The sequence below is a fragment of the Anser cygnoides genome, chromosome 2 (assembly GCF_040182565.1).
Source record: "Anser cygnoides isolate HZ-2024a breed goose chromosome 2, Taihu_goose_T2T_genome, whole genome shotgun sequence".
In the NCBI taxonomy this organism is placed as follows: domain Eukaryota; kingdom Metazoa; phylum Chordata; class Aves; order Anseriformes; family Anatidae; genus Anser; species Anser cygnoides.
The window spans coordinates 86,829,161-86,850,671 of record NC_089874.1 but is presented as its reverse complement, the minus strand read 5'-3'; the positions used below and the strand labels follow the sequence as shown (position 1 = coordinate 86,850,671).

The window sequence follows — 21,511 nt, the reverse complement described above, 5'->3', positions numbered from 1 at the left end:
TTAAATTTTAAAAATTTTGAAAATTGTTGTAACCAACATTTTTATAAGCTATGTTACAACTCAGTACAAACAGCTAAAAGGGTTTAAACTCAATTACTGGCATCTGTGGCCACTACGCAGGTTTTTTTGTTCTCTCTTTCTCTCTAATGTGGTAACACCAATCCTGCCCTAATTCTTTTAAATTATGCATAACTGAAGAACTTAATCTTAAATTACATATTAGTATAATCCTTAGTTCTTCTACTAGAACAATATTGTATGGGTTCCTATTACCAGTTGTGTTTTGTTGCCATCCTTTGCAGAAATATGTATGCTGGCAAATCAGAAATATATCACAGAATCATAGAATGGTTTGGTTTGGAAGGGACCTTAAAGATGATTTAATTCCATATGTACCTTAACATGTATGTATGTCCCCCTGGGATCTTTTGACAGATGTAGTTCATAAAGAAAACTACACATAGATCTTAATTAAAGCAATTTAAATTTGTTGCCATTGGAAGAGTGAACTGAGAACAGAGAACCAGGAAAAGTTTTGATTTACCTTTCTCTTAGCTGAAGTCTAGATTGAAGTCAAAGTCTAGACTGAAGACAAGACAAAGGCTTTTAAAAACACAGTCCAGGCTGATGGGATGTTACTGCTGCTAGACAGTGTGTACCCACTATGCCTTCAGCTTAGAAATAGCACCGCTTTCTGTATAAATCTAATTAATTTAAGCTATTGCAAAATAGCATCATTTAAATGAAAGGAGCAAAGCAAAATATTTTTTTTTAAATTTAAGACAATTTAATGGAGCAGTCTGAACATAAAAAAAACATTATCTTTAAATTGGGAGCTCAAACTCAACCTGACTAAAATCTTCAACAGATTTTTTAGCCAGTGTTTTACTCAGAACTGGTACTCATATATATAGATCTATAGACAACGGATGTAAGTAATGACCTGATTAGACAGGTACTATCCCTATTTCACTCAAAGTTAAGAAAGTAGAGATTCCATGCAAAAATATCACCGATATTTTTGAATATCATCAGATTTTATTTCTGACTGTAAGTAAATATATTATTGGGAGAAAAAATACCTTTGATTCTTCTCAATTTGGTATGTTTAAAACAGCCTTAAACTTATACTTAAGACTTGGCTTATCGAATATTCTTTGTTAAAAATAAAAATCAAAGTCTTCCAGGCTTTTCCTTCTATCTTAGTTTAATAGTTTGGTCATGGTCTGATGCAGAGTCTTTGGTAGAGTTGAGACCCTGCCTGCCTCACACTGAGTACAGCTTTGGCAGGCTGTTTGTTTATAAGCTGAAGGCATGCTGGTACTCCAGGGGGTTACCTTCACGCATATAACAAATCAGATTGAAATCTGAGAGCTAAATACCCTGCTGAGAAGCTAAGCACAAGGGATCTTTTGCTGGTGCCCTTAGGAAAAGCATCTTCTACCCCAAGCTCTCAAGTGCTAGAAAAGTCACTTACTGGCTCTCACTGCAGCTTTGATGCTCAAGAGCCCCTTGTAATTGTAATGCTGCTTGGCAGAGCTGATCAGCTCCATTGCAGCAGGGTGTGGGCTCTGTATGCATTACATCAGTTCTGCTGAGTTCAGGGCAGGGGCAGAGATGAAATCATTTATCTTACGGAGAAACACACATCTCTTTAAATGCAACTGGTGTTTAAGAAGCACAGGAGCCACCCTACAACTTCAGGAAAACTTAACTGACGTACATAAAAGACATCAAACATCAGTCATTGCATCATTTCTTAATGCTAGGTGCAAGAATACTTCACAGCTAGCTCGACCATCACGAACTGGTAAGTAACAGACTTTCAACAGGTGAAAAAAAAACACAGGGCCATTTGAACTCTGTCACCTGAACAATTCAGAGCTCATAAGATAGCTCCCTACAAGAGTATTTCAAAAATAATTAAATAAATAAATAATCAAAATTGGCATAACAGATAAGGAAGCTTCACTAATTTTCTTGAAATAATATTTTAACTGGTTAATGTATGACTACCTTATGGGGACCTTCATGTAATTCAGTACATGCATGTACATGCACAAAGGTGGTTTTCTATGTACCTGTGCATAAGATGGCCCATGAAAAGTGCAAATTGAGAAAGAACAGGTTTCAGTGAAAGTCATAAGCAGTTAAAAGTCCACGGAACAGAAAGTGAAGCTGCAGGCAGTTCAATTCTTTTCCTTCTGCAGCCATTCTCAGCCTTACAAAACAAAAACTTTCCTGGAAAGAGTATAAAGTTTATTTTTTTTTTTTAATTTGCAAACAAATACAAGCTTGATCTTGACTGAAGAGTAATTATAAGCATTTACTCTGAAAAGCTAATTCTTTCCTTCTTGAGTGCTGCTCTTTTCATTCCAAAATTAAATATAAGATTTTATTAAAACCTAAAGGACTGATTTTATTATTGTTTGCACAAACTTTGCTGAACAAATTCTGTCCAAATGCTATTGCATTAACTGAAAACTTCTGTTTACTTGTCAACAAGACTGAACTTCGACCTAGCATTACTGCTCTATCTCTGCTGTACGCTTTAAAATAACATCTAAGTGTGTAAGGGAAGAACTATTGGACACGAAAGTTAGACATGTCAGACAGCAGAGAAATTACCAGAAGAGTTGAATTCAGTTACTATGGAAAGACCAGTGATTCCAGCTTTTTTATTTATTTCCCTAACTGATGAAATTAAACTGGTCCCATATTACTGCCATAAAACACAGAAACCAAATCAAAAGCACTTAATTCTAAATGAGAGAAACACAGAAAAATAGACTGTTTTCAAACAAAATTTCACCCTAATGCATAATGACAATACCATTCTCAACTAAATCCCCTGTTAGAAAACAAGGAAATCAAACAAGCATATATAAATGGATGGGAAGATTTTTTTTTCAGTGTTTAAACATGTATTTTACAGAAGATTTTTTAGAGCACCCAAAATTAAAATACATGTTTTGTAACAGACACTAAGACAGAACAGAAGTGTTATACTTGAAAATGAACATCAAGTTAAAGCTCTAGGTACTAAAGTCCTTTCTCATAAGAACCATTTAGGAAGTTAGACCCATCTATAAAGTCATAGCTACATGCAAAATGGAAAGCTCAGTGTACACTTAAAAAAAACACAAGCCATATCTTAAAATTGATATTCAAGATCAGACAGGACTGAAATACAGATTATTGAAGGGAAGGGAAGTTGGCCTAAAATAAAAAATTAAATTTGCTTGGCCACAATGAAAAAAGAAATTCCATCACAAAATAAAATGTTTCAGCTTATCCTCCTTAGTTCTTTTTTTGTTTGTTTTGTAAACAAAAAGTGAAATACTCAGATCTATCTCAAAATATTTTAAAAAGAAAATTTAAGCTTTCTGTTTTGCAAACACAAACATTTCAAACTACAGAGTCCTTTTGAACTGCAAGTGTTTTAAAACTCCATCATTCAGGCAGGGGCATCAAAATTATACGCCAAGCTGATTTTTTCCAAAGGATTACTACTTGCTGAAGAAGTTCAATGCAGCTGTTACGTCAAGCCATATGCTGCAACAGATGTCCTCTATTTATCACTCCAGATTGTCTTGTTTGATATTTCATCTTAAACTTAGATTTGATCAAATTAAAAAAAAGTAAATACGAAAATGCTTCTTGTAGTATATTAGCAAGCAAATTATGAATTCTGTCCCTTTCATTGCCATATGAATGACCTGAATGAATTTCACAGAAGAAATTGCATAGAATATGCATCTCCCTGATTGTACAAGGAAAAGATGATCATTTCCAATTGTGCCTTGAAAGTTCAGTTTGGTTCATACGTGAGTTATTCCAATCCTAGACAGGAAAGGCAGGCACAGAGGGACCACCCTGGGCTGTGGGCTAGGACCAGGCATGGTAAATTCAGGACAACTGAGTAAGCGCAGCAGGGAGCTGGTGGCGCAGGCCTCAGGCCGTGCCATGGCGCAGGTCATGGCAGAGGCAGCCATGGCCACGTGGGAAGGAGCCTGCTGCCTCCCCAGCGCCGGCTTTGCTCCAGGAGGGCCTTGAGCTGTGGAAGCAGCCCCAAGCAGCCCCTGAGGCAGAGCAGTGAGGGACCTGCCCGTTGTGGACATCGCACTGCTGCCAGCCGAGACCTCAGGAAGCCGTGGAGTCATTGCGACTCCCCCCATTCGTCTTGAAGACTGACGCCGTCAACTTGAGGAAGGCTTTGTGTCACAGCTCTATCCGTGCCCACAATGACACACGGAGTGTAACTGACACACCAGATCAGTGCCCTGGCCTGTCACTAAGAAAGCAGAGCAGAAGATTTTGGACAGCATCAGTTTAAAACCATTTCCATATTTAATCGGTAAGAGCGAATGAGCTCATCTGATCATTCAGAAAAAGTTGAGAATGACTTCATGAAAACAACAAATCCTATCAGTGGGTTTCCCCATTTTCAGGGCCAAAATAGCGACAGCTTATTGAGAAAGGGGGGAAAAGCTGTTTTATAATTAGACAGTAAATTGCAATAGATTTTGTAGAAGAATATTCCACTGAAACTGTCAATATTGTTTGCATAAGTGTTATTTGATCAGACAGAATCATTTCTGAAGCAAAATTACACAATTTATTAAATTACTTTTACATTTGCCATTACAGATGAGCTACAAACAGAATGTGTTTTGAGCGGTGCTGCAATTTGTTGGTGATGCTGTAGACCACAGGCTGGAAATCAGCTTCCCAACAACTTACAAGTACGAGCAGCGCCGCCTTCTCCTTCTCCAGTGTGTGAGGAAGACAGCTTGTCAGGACAAGGATTTTGTGCCACAGTAACTGGTGCCAACTAATCCCTTCCCTGGATTTGTTTGGAAATCTCTCTTGCATTTCTAGAAATACAATGTTTTCTGTAGGTGACAAAAAATCTAAAATTTAAGCATTATCAGACTGTAGAATTGTACTGTAACGTACAACATCATTTCTCCATTTCACCACTTCTGCAGGCCAGGTATCTAGGCCTTTATTAGTTTTACTTCTGCATTATTGTGTTATATGCAAATTTTATTAAAATAGTAGCAGCAATTACTTTTCTGCATACAACAAATCCTTGGTTGCCTTTTCGCCTCGTAATATCTTTTTAAGTGTAACAGCAAGAGCCATAAAGTATAATATGTAAAGTTTCTGCTATGGGTTGAAATTCATGCTTTTGCTGGAACCCAAAATTTGCAGATTTGTAGGAGTTTGGCATTTTATATGAAATTCTTACTGACTCCCAGAACTCAGGAAAGAAGGACATTGAAGAATATCTTGTATACAACTATCTCAAACAATGACAGAGAGTCAAATTATTAGGTAACCTTGTGAACTAGAAATGCTTCTGAGCTCAAAGAGAAGAAATATCAGTAAAACTATACTATATAATTCCTCATTCAGCCATTGGCTTTGATCCAACATAAACAGATATGAATTTTCAGCCCAGAAATAATTTTATTAATGTTGAAAACATCTATAATTTAAAACTCCAAATCAGAGGTAAATTAGTACAAAAAGATTTAATCAACTTTTAAAATTGATTTTGCTAGGAAACTGTACTTACAATTACATCCATTTAATGAAACAGCAGGAAAGATTAGAGATAGTACCTGTCAAATCTCCCTTTTGAAGAAAATGCATTTAGCTTTTAAACATACAAGCAAATTTAAGTGGCTAAGCAAGTAGACTTGAAAATTGTGAATCTTATCCGAAACCTAATATTAAAAAAATAATTTAAAAGTATCCCTAAGAAAAATTTGGAAGTTTTTTCTATTTCATTTTCTCTTCCACAATTTTTGCAGCTGTTGACTGTAAGGAAGGTAAATATAGAGTTTGTAAGTCACCTGCTTCTGTGCTTGGTAAATTCTTCTAAGCACTTCTTTAAAGTTATTACAGGGAATTTGCATATCTGCAGAGGAGAAACTAAACAAGAAATGAATTAATGACTTTTATTGCCCAAATCAATACAAACGCTTCTGAAAGCTGTGTTTTATGCTAGCGGTTATCTATTTCCACACATCCCCTTTCTAATTTCCTTGATTGACAGGACAATGTGATTGGATGTTGGAGGTGCAGAAGCAGCTAATTCACAGAGCTGCATCTTAAAAGGCATTTGTAAACTTTCTTCATTGATTCCATTTTCTTTAACTACATAGAGTTACGTATCCCAAATTATATTCGGCAGTCTTATTAACTTAGCTAGGCATATAGTGAACCAAATTTATGTCAACCTTCTAGCAATGGTATTATCATGGTTATACCAGCACGACAATTTAAGCACATACATGGCTTTTCAAATTGTCTGATTGTGATAACCAGCATACATATCTGAACCTAAAACATATTATATCTTCATGATCTAACTTTCAGTTACTGTAAAGCCGTAAGCTTCTGTTTGGTTCTGAAAGCAAGCTACCTTATATCTTCCTACTTATCTTTTTATATTAAATATGAAGAGATTATAATTATTTAGACCTCTCACTGGCCAGGCTTCCTTATACTTTCATTGCTTCATTACAGCATTTAAATATAATTAATAAATGGGACACTTAATATGAAAGACACTGGAAGAGAACACCTAGTATAAACCTGAACAACAACAACAAAAAAGGATATAATAGATTTTTAGAAATATATCAAGGAGAAATATTATAACAACACAACTAATAGAAGGGTTTGGTTTTTCTTTACTTAAGTCAGTGGGAATGTCTCCTGGGAGTGAGAAAAAACACCTTTCATTCATCTTCAGATCAAATCTCCCAGGTGCAACAGTACTGCAAATAGTTGCCACCTCTAAGTGAAAGTTTACATCACAATAAAATGTCACATCTGTGTTTACACACTCCAGTAACTGAGTTGATGTCAAGGGCACTTTTTCAGAGAATTATTAAATTGATAAACTTCTTCAAGATCCTAAGTACTAAATACTCAGTCCTTTGCCATAATATTGTTAAATATTATTTACCATATATGAAATCTAAAGCCTAATATGTCAAAAAGTTAAATTAGAAAATAACATCACAAATAAGAAACAACCACTATTGTGTTACTTTGACTTTGGGAACTGCCAACAGAAGAATTGACATTGTACAATAAAGTTGAAAATGCCAAAGAATAGTCCACAATTACCTAAAAAATGAAAATAAAAATCACGATAAAGCTTCCACTGAGATAAGCCAAAGGGTCAATTTAAACAGAATATTCCCTTAAACTTGCTTTACACATCACTGCAGGTTCACTAACTTGCTATTGCACTGATTAGCGAAGACAAATACAAAACTCAAAGGGACCTTGCAGAGTTTCCTGACCAACCTGCTGATAATTTATGTACCTACTAATAACCAGTATGCAATCACAAAGAAGTTTAAACTGCAGTGGTTACCTCAAACCAGCTAGTTATAAGCAGGATAACATATAATAGCTTTCAGTAACACTGACAGAGTATCAGTAAGTTTATAAATACCTCATTTGAAACACCTGGCAAATGCTAAAAATGCAACATACAGCATAAAGCAACTACATAATAATGTTGCATAACATGGGGTGACAAACCTAGCCAAAAAGCAAATTGTCCACAGCTGAAATTAGAGACAACATAAATACATAATAGAAACCAAAACCCATGAAGTAGATGATAATTTTTCATGTCCAACCCTACTATATGCCAACGCTTCGGAAACTAGAAATTCTTTGAAAGAAATATAATGTAAAAAAGATTTTATATATATGTTTTTGGCAGGAACAGAATGTATGTGTTTCGATTCAATGAACATAAATGTGAATGAAATATACTGGGACTACATGTATCTTTCTGTACAGTATATATTTATAGTGTTACATAGTTTGTGCTTTTTTTAATTTTGAGGGGTAAAATTATGATTTTCGTAATTTTTTATTTTCATTAGACAATAGTTAAATCTCTGACACCTTAATGTCAACCAAAATAAGCAGCAGGCTGGCTGCCAGTACAAGTAAGAAATAATTTCCCCTATCATTATTTATATCTTTATTTCTTTATCATCATGTGCTTTCTAAAAGTGGATCATCCACTTTTATCTTTCAGTCAAATACAGCATATACAGTTTGAAAACTTTTGATGCAGCCATAGAGGAGTCCTGTTTAAAAGGAGCTATTTCTAATTTAGTTAACTCATTGTTCATGAAGCAGAAACAGCTCTTCCACTAGTGATGGATTTTTGTTTGTCAGAATGAAAAGAATAGGAGTTCACATCGTTGCATCTGAAACAGCTAACCAGTTACCAGACACAGCTGACAGAACGAAGAGCAAGTGTAGTTTGAATCTATCAACACCTGCTTGACCACACGTTCTCTACAATGAATCAACAGGATTCTTGCATTATTCTTGCTAACACATCTTACTTTTATGTTTGTTTGTTTTTTAATTTTATTTTTTTCCTAATAGTAAACCAAATAGGAAGAATGCTAAAATAGAATTTTATGGAAATGTTCATAATTAACATTAACTCAGGAAAGAAAAGCTTAGTCACAATCAGCTACACACTGTCATCATTAAGAAGTGATAACATTTTTCTACCATCTGCAGAATCTGTGCTAATTTTGTACTGTGTTCTTGTCTATTTATATTTACTAGGAAAGTGTTAACATACAATTATTTTAAAATAAAAGGCTTTTATTTTTTCCCATTTACAGGAGCTATCGTGGAACATAGAAGCACATGGCTTGGGTGAAAAAACAGCTAAATTAAGTGTGATGCATTCAGATTATATAGACTTTCATTTACAAATGTACGCAAAACAAGGCATTGCAATTCAGATTCTCCTTGTGTCTCTGGAGATTGTCAGAGGTTGCAGATTCCTCACTGCAGGCCCTGCTGAAAACCCTGTTTCTATCAGAATATTTCACTTCTTCATAGCATTTCCATTTTTTGCTATACCTCAGTTACTTTATCCAGGTTCTTCTAGTAAGAAAAGTTACTATGAAAGTGTTTCTCAAAGAGGAACCTTTCAGTATTTCAAGAAGTACTGCATGGGTATTAACACCATTTAATTTCATCACAGTTGGGCAGCCCAGTTCTCTCAAAGCTTTGAGATGGGAGCCTGCACTGAAACCATTTGCTCCACGTAATGAAAGTCTTGAAAATGTATCACTTTGCAATTAGGTTCAGTTTGCCGAATTCAAAAATTTGAGCTTAGTAAGGTTTTTCAATATTTGTCCAAGCCCTCTGTTACCAAGGAGGAGAACAATGAGATAAATGAAGAAGTGAAAAACTCTGTGTTGGGGGGATTATGGCAGAAAAAAAATAATCTGAAAAACAGGAGAAGCCACACATGATGCGAAGGGCAATGTTGAAAAGCAAGGAGCTACTAGGATAGAAAGCTGGTTTGCAGGTTTAAGTACCCTTGCAAAACCAGTCTTGAGATAGCTGGAAATTGAAATTCTAAGCTCCTTGGGGAGAAGCAACAAGAAGGAAGAAAATGTACATGTTTGAGGGAAGAACTAATATAATAACTTTCACCTTGGCGGGCATGTGCTTCATGGTACTTGAAGCAGGCAGTGAATGCTTCGCTACTGTTCAGATAAATTGAGCTGCTAAAAACATTTCCTGCCCATATTTCTTCCCTCGCTGCTAAGTGCCTACTCAAAGTGATTCACACCTTCGTCTTGGCAGATTTCTGGACAGGTCATTTAGACCTGATAGGCTCAGTTCCCCATCTGTAAAACTGAGATAATGATACTTCTCCACCCAAGAGAAGCACTCTGAGGACAGATGCATGAAGAATATTCAGAGGCTGTGCTGACAGAGTCCATATGAAGTCTTATGGCAAGAACTTTGTGCCCTCTCCAGAACTAAGAAACAGAACAGCTTTATGTAGACAGGATGCGCAATGAACATGGGATTGAAAGGCTTAAGCTATTATGTTTACTTCTAAAACACCCATTTGCTATTATTTTCTCAGTACTTCCTTCAGGCTACGGTGGCACTACTGAAATAATTATCTTCCTGCCACCTCATATCAAGAAAGCTGACAGGAAGCAGGAGAAATTTTTGTTTTCCCTCGTGCCCACCACCAAGTTAAATATTTTTTATTACTGAGGCAGCTGCTGCAGGAGTAATCCTTCTTTCCCCAGAAAAGACAGAGGGAAGGAATCTAACTGGGGCAGCTGTCACACTGTAACACTTCACAAAAAAAGCAAAGGAGAACTGATTATGATGCACAATTCCAGTCTGTTTTCTAAGAGACGGAGGATGAGAGGTGCAGCTATGAGCATGGCTTTGGAAAGGAGCTTTGCAGAGTACCACCACTATCAGGATTTCATTTTCAAAGCCAGTGCTACTGATTTGCATTCTGAAAGGCGCAGACGCAGCCAGGGGAAGCGGTGGCCTTCTGGGATGTACTGACTAATTAAAACAAAACAAACAAATAAAAACAAAACAAAAACACAACACAAAAGCTGGCCCAGGAATAAAATCCTGAGCTACCAATAACTCTCATTCCATTCCTCAGTCACCTCTCTCTGCATGCCTTCCATAGACGTCCAGCTCTCCTGATGCTTACTGTCCCCGTTAGCCGCATCTAACCATACGCAGGCTGGTTCCTACCACTGGTGGTTGGCACCTAAACTTCTCAGCAGTAACAGCTTGAGGGCATGCAGCACACACATCCTTTCTGTGGGAATTCAGAAAAATTTAACACCATACTGTGCAATGGAAGGAATGTAAACTGTAGCCTATTATCTTTTCTTTGAATGACCTGATGACATTATGTGTTCTGTCTACAGACAACATGGAAGCTGCTACTGAAACTGCTGAAGTCTACTGCTGATGTTCATTAGCAGTTTGCCACTTACTTCTCAGAATAAAAGAACAGAATGTTCCCTAGAGTCGGGGCATAGACAACATAACCAAGAGACAAACAAGTATGTTGAATCTGAAGCAGTGGTTACACTTTATTAGATCTGTCAGTAATTCTGTCACTCTGCAGGAGGCACCATCAGAGCTTGTGCAACCCAGCATCTCTGCACCATTAATCCTGCCTAACGAGTACAAGGTGATAGGTGTTGTAACCAAGAAGCAAAATCGAATATAAAAATCTACATTTAATAAGCACCATGGAGTTTATTCAGACACCCTCAAGGAAGGAATCAGGAGCCAACTGAAGGATGGAAATCTTATCAATTGTGTCCTAAATGAGGCCTGACCCACCAGGTTAAATAATTTCTGCAGAAGCACAGGTGATGCTGTGTACCCTGACACTTCTATGATAGAAATGAGAACTTTCTTCACATATTGTAGTAAGAAAATCATAATAGAAATTCAGGCATTGTAAAATGGGATGATGAAAAGATCTTAAGATTTTTTATTTGTAGCATTAATTACCACATTGACATTAGCAATCAAATAGAATGAAATCAGAAATCGAAAAACTCAAAAAAGCCATCCATCTTCTCTTTTGCATATTAAATAGGATAGATTAAGGGGAAGGTATCTCCAAATGTGTCAGATTGGTACTGTTTGAAAGCATTTCTGTATTTCTGTAAAAAACAAACCTGAATTTCATAAGGGAAAAAGCTTGAGCAACCTTAAAAATACTGGATTTTACTCTAGTGAAACAAGAAATTTACCACTACCTGAACATCCTATGTCTAACATACATCACATAGCATGATACCAAATTTCAGAAAAAAAAAAGCTTCAGAAGAGGATGCTGTCCATCTCTCCAGCATGCTTTTCCACTTTCCTTTCAAAACCATGTGAAAATTCAAAAGCAACAACAACAAAACCATCCTTCCCAGTATATAAAGTATAAAAGAAATTATTAATAGTGTCTAAGAAAATTCAGTAAATTCTGACTTCTTCATGGGCAGCCATACACCAGACTGGATGGGGAGCAGAGCACAGCTGATGGTAGGATTCTGCCCCACAACCCCACATCTATACATGAAGCACCTCCTGCAAGAACATTCATGGCTAACTGAGAAGAAAAAAAGCAGGAGCTGTAACAGGAAACAGACTGCATAATATCAAATAAAGCTATTCATATGTTACACACATCCAGGAGTCCTTAAAGTGTTGTGTTACAGCACAGAAGACGGTAATGAAATAAAAAGTTACTGATGGAGCTACTGACACACACCACAGACCTGTGCTTGTAGGGCCTGCATAGAGTTTGAACAAAAAATATCGAAAGATTCAAACCTGTGACCAGTTCTCTGATTTCCAAATCTGTAGTCTTGCGGAGTAACCGTACTAATGCTGGGATACCACCACAGTTTTTCAGAGCAATTTTGTTGTCATCATTTGCCTTCCCATATACCAAGTTTCTCAAAGCTCCACAGGCACTACGGTGGACTTCTGTCATCCGATGGTCCAATAGGTCCACCAGTAATTGTATTCCGCCTTGTCTTCTTATCTGAAACAGGCCAAAGTGATAACCATAACATTAGGGAATAAAGACCAGCATTATGTATGTTACCCCCATTTAATTAAGGTGTGGTTTATGCAGGCTATGCTCCAGTAAAGGTATGATGGCAGCCTTGCAAAGCCGCTGTGTTACACCCATTTGAATCCTCGTATTATTTTTTCTGTGGCAATATAACCATACAATGACAAACCTGAACCTCTGAAAAAACTGCCAAAATTTAGCCAACAGTGTTGCCTCAGCAAGATTTCTCAAGGTCCAGCAAGGTTTGCCTCGGCAAGGGTTTCTCTTGTGGTGGAGCAACATCATCTGCTTCAAAGTGCAACACGTCACAAGTTAAAGAGAATATGCACTGTAGGAAAAGACCACAAGACTACTGCAAATTTAAAAAAAAAAACAACTGAACTCAATAATGTTATTAGGAGTACCTCCTTTTGCATTTAATTAGTTGGAATGTCCGCAGCTACTATAGTACCTGTAAGGATATTATACCAACAAAACTGGGAAAAAAAGTCTTACAAGTGAAGTTGGAAGGCAAAAATGAGGAAGTCTGCAGAAACACAAAGACTAGGATGATGGACAAATCATGGAAAGTTCATTTTATTAAGTTTGAGGGTGACCCTTCAGTGATGTAAGAGAAGAAGTTTTATTCATTCCTAAGGTGGCCTATGAAATAAGTTTCTAATGCAATATCTGATATAAAATATCATTCTACAGGAAGAACAAAAATATTTAAAGCGAATGATCAAGGATGCCAAGAATATCAAGAACAGCTTATTACAAAATATTTTGCAGCAAATCCAGCTTGAGGGTACTCTGGTACTACCTGCTCTAAAAATAACAATCAATCTTGGACCTAGTTTTAAGAAACCAGACTGATTTGTAACTAAGATCCAAGGGGTACTAAGTTCAAGCAAGTTAGACAGACATCTGTCAAAAATTTTCTCACTGCGTGGGTTGTTGCTGAAGGCTCAAAGCAAGCCAGGCATTTTACCTGGCCATCTAACTACCTCTAGTAATATTCTGCCTAAGACATTATAAAGGAGGCAGCTATAGAGTATTTTCAAAACTGCAGAGAAAGGTGAGGCTTTTTTAGAATCAAAGTTTATGATGACAAAGTTTTGAAATTTTTTTGCAGTTGTTCTTGAATGTGTAAGTGTTCTTGGGGTTGTCTGCAGGGGTGAGGCTTGAGAGAAGGAAAAGGTTAAACAAACCACATTAAAATTTATTAGAAATTCATACTCTATCTGCTAACTTCAAAATATTGAAGTATAACTGATATATGGCATTTCATACACCTAACACAAACTTCACTGCAAATATAAATGGAAAAATGATTCAGCCTTTGAGTTTCCAAAATTGAGCTATACAAAATTACCCACTGATCAAATAGAAGCTCTCTCTTTTCTTCTACCAGCTTATCTGGCATATTCCAATTTCTATAATAAATAATAGAAAGACCCAGTAATAGAGCAGTTTCATGCTTAAAAAGCATATATACTGAGATGTTACCGTATTAAATTGTTATAACGTGTATACATTTACAATACAGCTTTGGGCTAATCACCAAAGCGATAGCTACTATTTAAAGATGAACTAAAACATCTTCCCTTAAGTAGTCATTTTATCATGTCCAACCCTCCGAGCAGTATTCCGGTCACTAGGAAGGCTGCAGCAACCAGCTCCACACGGGGAGTGCAGCACTGGGAATGGACATCAGTACGATCTATCAGCTGCAGGCATAACACTGCACTGATCTGTTTAGGAGCCCGTGCTTCCCCTGCTCAGACAGTGACATCCTTCAGTTCAGAAACCAGGAAAATAGATCAAAGAGAAAAGGTGCTGCGGTGCATCTCACAGATCACACCCTTACCACTGTTAATAGGATGACTTGCAACGGAATCAGTTGCTCCTGTCCAAGCCAGGCTTAATTAACCACATCTATCTGGGGGGAGTTTGGATGGGGGCAGAGGGAACTGGGGTGTTGTTTGTTTGCTTGTTTTTACAATCCACCAACATTTAATGTTTGGATTAAAATACGTTTGCTTCCCTACTTAACCAGATTTTCAAACCCAAGCAAACCACATGAAGAGCCACCTACATGACGAAATAGATGACATTTACTGAAACAGTCCAGAAACAAAAATCTATGCATCAGTACTACAAAAGGTGAACCAGCCACTGAGCTTTAGACTTGTACCTCTGAAAAGAGACAACATCTGATGGAAAAAAAAATGCCGTTGAGAAATATACAAGTTGTTCTGGTATGATGAGTAATATCAGGAACGACAGAATGAAAACATGCCTGCTGATCTTTGTGTTTCATATTTTTAAAGCACAATATGTTGAATGAATATTTTAATTGATTCATGGGTGAAAAAAAAAGAAAGATTATGTATGATGAGAGGAATGAGAAAAAATAGTAACTACAGAGCAAAAATCATTCTGTCTGCTATAACGTATCTGAAGCAGGAAAAGGCTCAGCCACTGCTCAGCAGCAAGCTGTGCCTGTGCTGTTTTCCCTACTCTTCCTCTTAGACACAGAGGACACCAGTGCCTGGTCCCTGCCCTGGTCCCAAGGTGAAAGCCGTTTTACATCTCCTAGTGACCAGCCAAGTGACAGGTTTTTCTGTCCTCTACTCCTTTTGAAGTGAAAATGTCTGCTTCTGCCACATATAGATGGTATTTCTGAGTTGTACCATCCCTTTTCAGCCGTGGTAACGCACAGCCCAGTTGTATTCAGCTCATGCAACTCATACTTTGACAAAACCTGAAGTTCTCAATGGACTGAAGTGATTCAAGGATAGTTTCTTAAAAGCAAGGGAATTAAATATTCATCTAAAATGCATATCTGTCAGGAAAAAAAAAAAGTAATACAACAGAAATGAAACTGATGATATATAACACTTCACCTAACCTGACAAATTTTCTCAAATTGTACTTTAGAAGAAACCCACCGGTACGTGGGAAAGACGATCTTTATTTTGCAAACTTTCCTTGAATTTCCAAGCTCAGGTACTTGGCAAAGTAGCTACATCGTGCATGCAGCAATAGAGCTCACTCCTCACAACTGGGAGCTCAGTTATTGATGCTGTTCTCTACCTGGACTACTCTGTTGCTTTGCTTTTGCTTTTCCAACTGCCAATTATTCCCTAGAAATCCCACCACATCTTTGTATTTCCATCATATATGATATAGCTGACTAATACTATATTCTCCAACATGTTTAACTACTACTCACAAATCATGAGAGTGATGAATGTTACCAGAACCTGTTCATGCTTACAGAAACTGAGGCAAAGAAAATTAAATTATTTCTTCAGGTCCTTTATGGAGTTACAGCTGCAGTCTGGAGGAGAGTAATTCTGACTTACTGAGTCTCTTTGGGCAGATTCTCTGTGGAGCTAAGTTGTCATGGCTCCTGTGAGCTCAACAGAGCTACTGCCAGATGTCTTTGCCAAGAATACTCGGATGGGTGGATAAGCAGCAATTTACCCCAGTGGGGCATCAAATCCCGCTCCTCCGGAGAATTTTGATAGGTACTTCTGCCTCTCTCCTGACTATACAGAGAGAACGTTTCTTAATGCAGTACTTATTGACACATTAGTAGCTACTGCCTCGCTACATCTAGAGGAAAAGAAAAAATATACCAAAGACTGCTCGCCTATGATAAGCAAATAATCAGCATAGTACCAAGTTATCAGGGAATACAGGAGACAAACTCTGTTGTCACACAGGTCAATTCCAGAACAGTCACTTCTGAATTCAGAAGAATTACTGTCTGGTTCTGCAGCACATCTAAGTTCAGCCACTCTTATAAAAGTTCATTCTCCCTTGAATATATTGTCCATTTTTTAACCCGACAAGAGGATCAGACAAGAAGTACTAAAATATGTCTGAATCAATACTGATATACTTGATTAATGTACGATTTTAGCATATGAATTATTTGATAGCTTTTCTAATTTGATATAAAAGATTGCATGGATTTGTGGAAAGAAAATAGTAGGACATGAAGGATATGTAGATACCTGGAATGCAAAGACACCTGTTTTGTGAGGACATCTGGTTAATGGCTGTCCAGCATAAAAACAGAGGTGAGACAGGAACGGTAATAAACCACGCTCTCATTTGCAAACCCTGCAGAACAGGAGACAGTACCAAAGACCAGGTCTAAGGTCACTGGCTGATGACCAAAGAAACCACTCAAAGGCTTGGAGACATTCAACCAGAGCTTTCGAAGTGGTAAGTATGTAATTTAGGTTAGTATATACTGTAGTATGCCCGAAATTTTACCTGTGCTCCATGTTCAGCCTTACATGTTTGCTGACAAGAGAAATCACCACCTGGCTCCTTAACCTAGTCTAAAGGAGAAGTGTCTACCTTCTGATGCAACACCATAACGTCTCCTGCTCCGTTTCCCAGCAGCAGGTGGAGTTTGGTCCCAATGACTTGGAACACTACTAACACAGCCAGGAGGTAGGTAGTTCAGGCGGCACTCAAGCACTACCCTTATACAAAAGATATACTGGAGTCTGTGGATCAAATACAGAGCTACATTCAAAAAATACCCAGGGACTTCTTCCTAGGTATATTTAGTTCCCTCTGGGAAAGATGACTGGATCTACAGCTTTTGGTATCTTCTTGCTCTGCTTTACACTGGTTAAATATTGCCTTTACTCTTTTTGAGAGTACTCTGGTCAAAGAATACTTTCTGTGCTCTAAAAACTGTCAGAAGGACAATTTATGAACATGAGATCCCCAAGGGAAAAGAAAAAAAAAAAAAAAAAGTGTAAGTATTGTAGGATATTTTGCAGCCTTCTTAATTTCCCTGTTATTTTTCATGATAAATACATGCTGAAGCTTGTACAAATCGTAACACAGCTTGAAACTGAATTATTGTCAAGTGTAAGCAGTAACGGTATTACAGTCCATGACCTTAATTGACAAAACATGCTACCTGTCACTGATTCAGCACAGAAGCCATGCTGTTCCTCCAGGCTCTCTATTTAAAGTCTAACAATTGGATGTGAAAACTCTACTGGCTTGCTTCCCTGGGGAAGAGGAAGGTTTGCCCTAAAAGCGAGGATAACCATGACTGTCAGCTCGAGCAGAATGCCTGCTTTGACTTACAATCAAAAGTATTATTTCTCCTACTTAAAAGGAGAGATAACTTTTCAAATGTGAACACAATAAAGGTGAGTCATCTTTCCATGTATCAAAGTATCAGAAAAACAGTCCTCACATTTGGTTGTTGCTTATGGCAGAAGCAAAGTCAAAGCAAATAGGAATTAGGTGTCTTCACTATTACTACTGTTCTGAACTCCAACGAATGCTGAAATAAAAATTATTCTATTCCTCCCAGCAGTAAAGAAGAGAAGGAAAAGACTCTCTCTCAGTTGTTGCATAATGGAAATTGCCTCTTCCATCCATTAGAAAGCTGTAACAATCAGAGCTAGAGACATAACAAGGAAAGAAAAGTAAAACTTCAATTTTTAACCGGTTTAGCCAAAGACTGTTAGGTAACGAAGCATTCCAACAGCCTAAAAATATTGCTGTGGTAGAAATCAAAACACCCTTCCTCTTCTATTTATACTTAGCAAGTGGGCATCTGAGATATTGTTCAAATGTTGCCAGTTGATATAATTTGAACATTCTCTTCTGTATTGAATTCTAACTACCATGCTTCACAAAGTAAAATATAATGGAAACAGAGATGGATTAAGAATAGCTGACAAAAAAAGTGTTTCTAAAATAATACAATCTTCTATTTCCAACAAGATGTTAAGTGTTCAGCCATTACGATCACCACAGTCTTAATGCAAAGATTAATTCATAGCTAAATATTCACTTTCAACATTCTTTTTAACAATTAGAGTAACTCTTCATCCAAAGGAAGTTAAAAAAAAATCTAACAGTCAAGCCTTTTGAGACATCACAGATATTAATTGTCAGCTTAATTGACATAACACACATCATCCACGACTTACACAGTGACATTTCCATTATTAAGAAAGCACGTTTCAATATGTCAAAGTGTAAGTGTTTAAACGTATAAAATTATTTCTTTGCCACTGTGTTATGTATGCAGCAATTGGAAAATAATTGACTGTTAGCACTGGTAATGGTATATATCCAATAGACCCCAAATTAAAAGGACAATTCATCTGAAGACTAGTTCTTGAAATTTATAGTAATCATTGGTTTTAATGTATTTAGATACTGGAAGGGGTTTTCCAACCAGCAAAATAAGTGCTTATGATTTCATACACAAATGGATTCCCAGCAATTCTGCTCCATGGATGAGGAAAGGCAGAACCAAATGCCAAAGGCATTTTGACAATGACAGGCAGCGCAGTGTTTATGAGACATTCCTTGACTACATACAACCAGTTTAGCACACTGGTGCCTCCATACAGACCAGTGCTACAGGCCAGTCCAAGAGGCCAATGCCCACACAGCAGCTTGGCCACACTGACCAGTTGTACACAGTATCTATAACATTATTACATATCTAGATTTTTATATTGCAATCCCAAATCCTTTCCATGAGAACTTTCCATTACTTATCTTTTGTTTACATTATTAAAACAACTTTCATCTAAGAAGAAAAAACACTGTATTTTAATTTTTTTTTTTTTGGAGAAGGGTTTGGAAGGTGTGCAGCCTCACTGGTAACTGTTAAGACCCCTCCAAAAGCTGATTCCTAAAAATTAAAATGGGTTTGAATGGGAGAAAAATCTCCATCAAAATAGGATAGGGGAATAATATTCAGGACAATAATTCTCTTAAGATAAAAGTATCGGTTCAAACTATAATTCTTCTTCACTATTTCTTTTGAAATGCCTATGGAGCAGCAGGTAGACAATGCAAAGTCCTTACATTGCAAACGCACGTGAGATTTATTACAGAGCAATTTACCTGTAACATCATAGAGTAATTTAGTCTCGTTAGCAAAGCAATTTGCTGCAGGTTTTAAAAAGTGCTGAGCAATTTCAGCTTAAAATAGAGTGGAATGTTATGCAAATTGCTGCATTAGCTCAGAAGTCTAATTTGTTTAAGGAGTCTAAATCAAGGTTTGGATCTTGGTCCCATTTAAGAACAGTTTTGCAGAACTGTCATTAAGGACTAGTTAGATCAGACACCATGGTGACATAAAGCTGCCAACAGGCATAATTTAAATAAATTCAACCACTGGTACGTATACAATGTTCTGCTTTAAGTTGAATAAGAACTGTTCTCCACATCCTAAACTGCAGCATGCGGAAAAAGAGGGGAACTTCTTTTCTGTGTTTGAAGAAATCACACTGTTATTTGGGGAAATGGTTATGTGACACATGACTCAAAGCACAGGGTCAATACTCAGAAGTTTTCCATCTGGGAGTGGTTATTTAATTCTGTTACCAAATATACATTTGTTTTTCCCTGTGTTTCTCTTAAGTGACCTCTTTAGACCCTGGGATCTATATGTGGGGTCAACATAGACTCAAAAACATGTTCCGACAGAAGAAGACTCAAAATTATGCTCTAAAATTGCCCTGAAAAAGTATGAATAAATGTGCTGCCTCCTCAGTCAGTAAGCCTTAATGTATTCTATACTGTGATGCAGTTTGTTTTTCACCCTCAGTAGGAAGGCTGTGCCTATTATAAATCAAGGTTTTAGCATGATTTTGTTTTTTACAACTAAGAAAACTCTACGGCTAGATACAAGTTACATATAGTAAAGCAATTTACCTAAATACTCATTAAAAATAGTAATTTGTAGGCCCATGCAAGAATCCTATCCTAAAACTAAACATCAAGTATTAATAGGATCACCCAAGTAATACTCTTATCTGCATACACAGGGCTGACCTAAAGTCCTAGCTTGAATGCGAAGGTATCAGGAACACAATTTTCAAGCCCTCTCTCCAAAGCAGCATCTCCTAAAATGAACAGATCAATAATGACTTGCATTAACCAGGCTTTTCAGCTTTTGAATCACTGGGGGGCGTGACTCAAACACACACCTATTAGGGAAGATACAAACAAGCCGAAGCCCCCAGAAGGTATTGAAATTAATTGCTTTAAATTTGTGGTCTCTCTGTTTTGAAACAGTTGAAAAAGGCACAATATTAAAGAAGGTTCAGCTGCATGCATTCAACAGATAATACGACAGCAATATTAATTTAGGATGCAAAAGTCACAGGCATTACTCAGGCGGTGATCTAGCACTGTCTGAAATTAAATGAAAAATGATGATTAACGCCAAGGGTTTGGATCATTTACTCTGTGGTATTAAAAAAGAATTAAGCATCTTTTTGAGTATGAAGGATTACATTTATTCTTGGGAAAAATATATCAACATATATACTTCACCTAAGAACATCCCGTTACTCCTATGGCCAGATTCCTTGCGAAGATAAATATGATACTTAAATCTCTACTCTTTCTTTGAAAAAAAAATCAGGTTCTTTAGACAAATGAAGTAGGTCAGTAGTCCAAATACTCTAACCAACAGTACCAGAGAACATCACCATAATAGCAGATGAAAATTTGTGAAGTGGCAATTAACTATATTCAGTTCAGCATATTACTAGTGGGATTTATTCAACGTAAACACAAATATGATCATGGAACAGTGGTCACATATAAGACCACAGACAATTCCTCTTTTTTTGGTGTTTAAGGACAAACATCTGACATTTCAACCCTAATTGAAAATTCAAAAAGATATTTATTTGAGGCATGCTGTAGCTATCTCAGATAGTTTGCCTCACAGAATAAACAACAGACCATTTCTTCTCAGATTAAAATATATATTTACAGTTATTAGATGAAGTATCATACTGCCACCTGATGACCTCTGCTCCCATGACATTCTCTACTGCAATTTAAACAAGAAGTATTATCTTATTTTAACTGATGTGTTTATCTTCAAAAAAATCTCTTAGTCACATGAGAATTTTCTGTCTTAGATAAAATATTTGGGGGATAGTTACTGTCTCAAAAACTAATTAATGCATTCTCAACATGCCTCTTTGTAAGAAAGGTTTGCCAAAACTCTTGATACGTAGAAACTTGGGCAAGTAAAATTACATTATTTGCCTA

General features: G+C 36.9%; 1 protein-coding gene across 12 annotated transcripts in view; it reads right to left on the bottom strand.

Moving 5' to 3' along the window:
• The window catches only part of CTNND2 (catenin delta 2), a 648,554-nt gene that overhangs the window by 136,023 nt on the left and 491,020 nt on the right, over positions 1-21,511 (bottom strand). For all 12 annotated transcript variants that reach the window (XR_010829527.1, XM_066992559.1, XM_066992566.1 and 9 more), the window contains one exon: positions 12,199-12,412. Coding sequence is in view for 11 of the 12 variants with exons in the window: in XM_066992559.1 (XP_066848660.1) it covers positions 12,199-12,412 (214 nt within the window). In the remaining variant the exon portion in view is untranslated. The remainder of the gene's footprint in view (positions 1-12,198; positions 12,413-21,511) is intronic.